This window comes from Brachyhypopomus gauderio, unplaced genomic scaffold (assembly GCF_052324685.1).
Source record: "Brachyhypopomus gauderio isolate BG-103 unplaced genomic scaffold, BGAUD_0.2 sc45, whole genome shotgun sequence".
Classification (NCBI taxonomy): domain Eukaryota; kingdom Metazoa; phylum Chordata; class Actinopteri; order Gymnotiformes; family Hypopomidae; genus Brachyhypopomus; species Brachyhypopomus gauderio.
Window position 1 is genome coordinate 2,608,038 of NW_027506871.1, and position 6,963 is coordinate 2,615,000.

At 42.3% G+C, this 6,963-nt stretch overlaps 1 protein-coding gene across 2 annotated transcripts in view; it reads left to right on the plus strand.

Moving 5' to 3' along the window:
* Positions 1-275: 275 nt before the first annotated feature.
* The window catches only part of LOC143486815 (kinesin-like protein KIF1C), a 31,703-nt gene continuing 25,015 nt past the window's right edge, over positions 276-6,963 (plus strand). The window contains exons 1-2 of one of the 2 annotated variants that reach the window (XM_076986267.1): positions 276-1,146; positions 2,921-3,031. In XM_076986267.1, coding sequence (XP_076842382.1) covers positions 2,929-3,031 — 103 coding nt within the window. In that variant the 5' untranslated portion in view covers positions 276-1,146; positions 2,921-2,928. The remainder of the gene's footprint in view (positions 1,147-2,920; positions 3,032-6,963) is intronic. The other variant, XM_076986268.1, reaches the window with a different exon arrangement.

The following is a 6,963-nucleotide window of genomic DNA, read 5'->3' on the forward strand; positions in this document are numbered from 1 at the left end:
CCTTAACAGTACCAGCGTGGCCCACTGGGGGCGTTGACCAGACTAGTTGCTATGGTTACTGCTCTAGTAGTCCGTTCTAAACTAATTAAACCGATTTCATTTCGGAACTATTTTGCGGTCTTCAGATTAAATCGCTTTACACGTAGTGTCAATATGTTGTGTGAAATGAAGCCCAACGAGACAATTGCAGTTGTAAAAAGCTTTACAGAAATTTGACTTTTGGCTTTTTTAAACTTTTGACAAGAAATGACAATGAAACATAAAAAAACAAAATAAAATAAGTATGACATCCAGAGTGGCGTAATTAACGACAAGGTCTCGGTTCCTGGTACAAATACCGTCTGCGGTGACCGGTGACCTGCTGTTTTCTCCGTTAACCGTGTGTTTAAACCTATTATAACACTTCACGGGTTCTGTCGCTGACTCGGTGTGAAGGATTTACAAACTTCTTCTGGTGGCAGAAAAACCGGATCACGCTCCTAAACTTGATATTTGTGTAACGGTACGCGGCCCGCCTCGCCCGGTGTCCGGTTCCTGCGCTGACGTCACGCCCGGGATGGCGAGCGGCGGAACTGCCGAGGGGCGCGAGACTGACGGGGCCGCGCGGACGCCCCGACGGGGCGCGAGACCAGCGTGACGGGGCCGCGCGGACGGGACGGTGTCGGTTCGTTCGTTTAACGTTTGTCTTTTCTGCGCAGTCACGTCTGACTGCGCGAGCGGAGGCGCGTGCGCCCTGCGGCGCGAGCTGGACGGTTGTGTCGGTTCTCCTGGACTGTCGCTCAGTGTTTTTTTGTTCATCCGGTTAAAAGTTTTGAGTCTGTAATTGTCGTCCCTCGTGAAGAAGCACTGCCGTTGTTCAAATGTGTTTTTAATTACAGGACAACTTTGAGTATTGTAAATAATTACTTTAATCTGTTTAAAGGACTTAGCGCCACCGCCCATCTGTTTCCCGTACCCCCCCCCCCCCCCCGTCCGGTGCTGGGGCAGTAAGGCCCGAGTCGCCCCACACTCACAGGGTAGACACGCTCGGTAAACGTTTTCACTCTCAGGACTCGTGTTTATTTTTCCGTTATCCGCTAATCATGTGGACGATCTAACAAACACCGGGCGGAGCTCGCGGAGACCTCGTCGCTCTTCTCGGTTTGGGTGAGTCCTCTGTCCGTCCGGGAACGTCCGTGTGTTGGTGCAGCGTTACACCGTGTTGGGAACGAAGTCTTTCCTCCACACACACACACACACACACACTCACACACAGCGGGTCAGAGACGTTTTTGCTGCGGACGACGTGAAAAGTGTAACGGCCACTAAACCTAACCCCAAACTTAGTCTAACCCTAACCTTGCTCTAACCCTAACCTTACCCTAATCTTAATCCTAAACCCAATCCTAACCCTAGCCCTAGCCTGTTAGTGCAGAGGATATGTGGGCGTTCTAGACACCGGTTGTCAGACCACTTCAAACGTGCGGACAGGTTATTTATAGATCACTGTGTGGGCTGGGACACGCTGAACAGTCCTTACTGTCATCAATAAAACGTTTTATTTAAGTGAAAGAGAGAGAGAGAGAGTGAAAGAGAGAGAGAGAGAGAGAGAGAGAGAGAGAGAGAGTGAGTGAGTGAAAGAGAGAGTGAGTGAGTGAAAGAGAGAGTGAGTGAGAGAGCGAGAGTGAAAGTGAGAGAGAGAGAGAGAGTGAAAGAAAGAGTGAGAGTGAAAGAAAGAGAGTGAGAGTGAAAGAGAGAGTGAGTGAGAGTGAAAGAGAGAGAGTGTGAGAGAGAGAGTGTGAAAGAGAGAGTGAGAGTGAAAGAGAGAGTGAGAGTGAGTGGGGAAGGAGTCACAACCTCTGTAGCTGATTAGTCATGTGGTCTTGTAACCCCAAGCAAGTGAAACATGCAAGCAAAGTCTCTACACACACACACACACACACACACACACACACACACACACACACACAGTGTAAATAAAAATATACAATATCTGTGTTAGACTGCATGTTGTATGATGGCACACTACACCATAGTGTATTTCATCACCTGTCTGGTGTTACTTTATATTTTATCACCTGTCTGGTGTTAGTTTTCAGATTGTATTCTATCTCCCAGTCTAAAGTTCAGCCCTGACACTTGTTTCAGAACTTGTTTCTTATGTTTTACCTTAAGGAAATTAAAGTAGACAATTAATTACTCAGCTGAATGACGTAAACAAGAAAAAACAGGATCAGAAGTGTCAATGTTCATGCAGCTGTAGTCTTACATCTTAATCCTGTAAGTGCTGATAGAAGAGCCTTTTCTCACTATTTATCTCCTATTCACTTATAATAACGCACTATTATACATAGGATTGGTCTAAGGTGGCATGAAAATAATGTGATCAAACCAAAATCACATTTTGTTACAAATTTTATTTTGAGTAAATGAATGTTAGACCGCAGCATTCATTTGGGGCAGGGAACCGGTCTTGTGTGACAAGAGGGTTGTGGGTTCGATTCTCAGGCCTGCGGCCATGACTGAGGTGCCCTTGAGCAAGGCACCCAACCCCAACTGCTCCTTGTGTGCTGGGCAAGGGCTGCATGTGTGCACCACAGCCCCCTAGTAATCACTAGTGTGTGTGTCAATATGAATACTAAAATCACCTAGTAACAATATTCTGTCATAGTATAAACCACTGCAAAACTTGAAAATGTTCCAACATAAATAGACTAATTATGAAAATGACTAAAAATAACAGCCAATCTTCCACCATGGCCTCAATGTAAAAATTAGTCATTCAAAGGTCATAGTTCATTAAGCCACTTCTCATAATGTTTCAACAAGTCTCAACAAAAACAAAAAATAATTGTCATTTGGAGGATACAAAATCCTGCATAACAAATGCCTTTGTTGATAGGGTTGTAATTGTGTGTTTGTGCTGATTGTGTTTCCGCAGGGGTTAACATGGCTGCCTCTGTGAAGGTGGCCGTTAGAGTGCGACCCTTCAGCTCCCGTGAGACCAGCAGGGAGGCCAAGTGTGTGATCCAGATGCAGGGCAGAACCACGTGTGCGTACACACAAACATGCACACACATGTTTGAGTATGGGTGGCTAACGTTATTGGGCCAAATGTTCTCGTAAAAAAGGGCAAAAATATGTAGTTGTTGTGTGTTGTGCTGTGTTCTGTACAGTGTTGTGTGCTGTAGTGTTGTACACTAATACATTGTTGTGTGCTGTACAGTGTTTTACACTAATACAGTGTTGTACACTAATACAGTGTTGTGTGCTGTAGTGTTGTACACTAATACAGTGTTGTGTGCTGTACAGTGTTGTACACTAATACAGTGTTGTGTGCTTTTACAGTGTTGTGCACTAATACAGTGTTGGGTGCTGTACAGTGTTGTACACTAATACAGTGTTGTACACTAATACAGTGTTGTGTGCTGTACAGTGTTGTGCACTAATACAGTGTTGGGTGCTGTACAGTGTTGTACACTAATACAGTGTTGTACACTAATAGTGTTGTGCACTAATAGTGTTGTGTGCTGTACAGTGTTGTACACTAATACAGTGTTGTACACTAATACAGTGTTGTACACTAATACAGTGTTGTGCACTGTACAGTATTGTGCACTGTACAGTTGTGCACTGTACAGTGTTGTATGCTGTACAGTGTTGTACACTAATACCATGTTGTATGCTGTACAGTGTTGTACATTAATACAGTGTTGTACACTAATACAGTGTTGTGTGCTGTACAGTGTTGTACACTAATACAGTGTTGTGTGCTGTACAGTGTTGTGCACTAATAGTGTTGTGTGCTATACAGTGTTGTGCACTAATACAGTGTTGTGCACTAATAGTGTTGTGTGCTGTACAGTGTTGTACACTAATACAGTGTTGTACACTAATACAGTGTTGTGCACTGTACAGTGTTGTGCACCAATACAGTGTTGTGTGCTGTACAGTGTTGTATGCTGTACAGTGTTGTACACTAATACAGTGTTGTATGCTGTACAGTGTTGTGCACTAATACAGTGTTGTATGCTGTATAGTGTTGTGCACTAATACAGTGTTGTATGCTGTATAGTGTTGTACACTAGTACAGTGTTGTACACTAATACAGTGTTGTATGCTGTACAGTGTTGTGCACTAATAGTGTTGTGCAGTAATACAGTTTTGTATGCTGTAGTGTTGTACACTAATACAGTGTTGTATGATGTACAGTGTTGTGCACTAACACAGTGTTGTGTGCTGTACAGTGTTGTACACTAATACAGTGTTGTGTGCTGTACAGTGTTGTACACTAATACAGTGTTGTGTACTGTACAGTGTTGTGCACTAACACAGTGTTGTGTGCTGTAGTGTTGTACACTAATAGTGTTGTGTACTGTACAGTGTTGTGCACTAATACAGTGTTGTACACTAATACAGTGTTGTGCACTGTACAGTGTTGTGCACCAATACAGTGTTGTGTGCTGTACAGTGTTGTATGCTGTAGTGTTGTACACTAATACAGTGTTGTATGCTGTACAGTGTTGTACACTAATACAGTGTTGTGTACTGTACAGTGTTGTGCACTAACACAGTGTTGTGTGCTGTAGAGTGTTGTACACTAATAGTGTTGTGTACTGTACAGTGTTGTGCACTAATACAGTGTTGTACACTAATACAGTGTTGTGCACTGTACAGTGTTGTGCACCAATACAGTGTTGTGTGCTGTACAGTGTTGTATGCTGTAGTGTTGTACACTAATACAGTGTTGTATGCTGTACAGTGTTGTACACTAATACAGTGTTGTATGCTGTATAGTGTTGTGCACTAATACAGTGTTGTATGCTGTATAGTGTTGTACACTAGTACAGTGTTGTACACTAATACAGTGTTGTATGCTGTACAGTGTTGTGCACTAATACAGTGTTGTGCAGTAATACAGTTTTGTATGCTGTAGTGTTGTACACTAATACAGTGTTGTATGCTGTACAGTGTTGTGCACTAACACAGTGTTGTGTGCTGTACAGTGTTGTACACTAATACAGTGTTGTGTGCTGTACAGTGTTGTACACTAATACAGTGTTGTGTACTGTACAGTGTTGTGCACTAACACAGTGTTGTGTGCTGTAGAGTGTTGTACACTAATAGTGTTGTGTACTGTACAGTGTTGTGCACTAATACAGTGTTGTACACTAATACAGTGTTGTATGCTGTACAGTGTTGTGCACTAATACAGTGTTGTATGCTGTACAGTGTTGTGCACTAATACAGTGTTGTGTGCTGTACAGTGTTGTGCACTAATACAGTGTTGTTCACTAATACAGTGTTGTACACTAATACAGTGTTGTGTGCTGTACACTGTTGTGCACTAATACAGTGTTGTGTGCTGTACAGTGTTGTGCACTAATACAGTGTTGTATGCTGTACAGTGTTGTGCACTAATACCGTGTTGTGCACTAATACAGTGTTGTGTGCTGTACACTGTTGTGCACTAATACAGTGTTGTGTACTGTACAGTGTTGTGCACTAATACAGTGTTGTATGCTGTACAGTGTTGTACACTAATACAGTGTTGTACACTAATACGTTGTTGTACACTAATACATTGTTGTATGCTGTACAGTGTTGTGCACTAATACAGTGTTGTATGCTGTACAGTGTTGTGCACTAATACAGTGTTGTATGCTGTACAGTGTTGTATGCTGTACAGTGTTGTACACTAATACAGTGTTGTATGCTGTACAGTGTTGTGCACTAATACAGTGTTGTATGCTGTATAGTGTTGTGCACTAATACAGTGTTGTATGCTGTATAGTGTTGTACACTAGTACAGTGTTGTATGCTGTACAGTGTTGTACACTAATACAGTGTTGTACACTAATACAGTGTTGTATGCTGTACAGTGTTGTGCACTAACACAGTGTTGTGTGCTGTACAGTGTTGTGCAATAACACAGTGTTGTGTGCTGTAGAGTGTTGTACACTAATAGTGTGTACTGTACAGTGTTGTGCACTAATACAGTGTTGTGTACTGTACAGTGTTGTGCACTAATACAGTGTTGTGTACTGTACAGTGTTGTGCACTAACACAGTGTTGTGTGCTGTACAGTGTTGTGCAATAACACAGTGTTGTGTGCTGTAGAGTGTTGTACACTAATAGTGTGTACTGTACAGTGTTGTGCACTAATACAGTGTTGTGTACTGTACAGTGTTGTGCACTAATACAGTGTTGTGCACTAATACAGTGTTGTACACTAATACAGTGTTGTGTGCTGTACAGTGTTGTACACTAATACAGTGTTGTATGCTGTACAGTGTTGTGCACTAATACAGTGTTGTATGCTGTACACTGTTGTGCACTAATACAGTGTTGTGTGCTGTACACTGTTGTGCACTAATACAGTGTTGTGTGCTGTACAGTGTTGTATGCTGTACAGTGTTGTGCACTAATACAGTGTTGTGCAGTAATACAGTTTTGTATGCTGTACAGTGTTGTACACTAATACAGTGTTGTATGCTGTACAGTGTTGTGCACTAACACAGTGTTGTGTGCTGTACAGTGGTGTGCACTAACACAGTGTTGTGTGCTGTACAGTGTTGTACACTAATAGTGTTGTGTACTGTACAGTGTTGTGCACTAATACAGTGTTGTGCACTAATACAGTGTTGTACACTAATACAGTGTTGTGTGCTGTACAGTGTTGTACACTAATACAGTGTTGTGTGCTGTACAGTGTTGTACACTAATACAGTATTGTATGCTGTACAGTGTTGTACACTAATACAGTGTTGTACACTAATACATTGTTGTATGCTGTACAGTGTTGTGCACTAATACAGTGTTGTATGCTGTACAGTGTTGTGCACTAATACAGTGTTGTATGCTGTACACTGTTGTGCACTAATACAGTGTTGTATGCTGTATAGTGTTGTACACTAGTACAGTGTTGTACACTAATACAGTGTTGTATGCTGTACAGTGTTGTGCACTAATACAGTGTTGTGC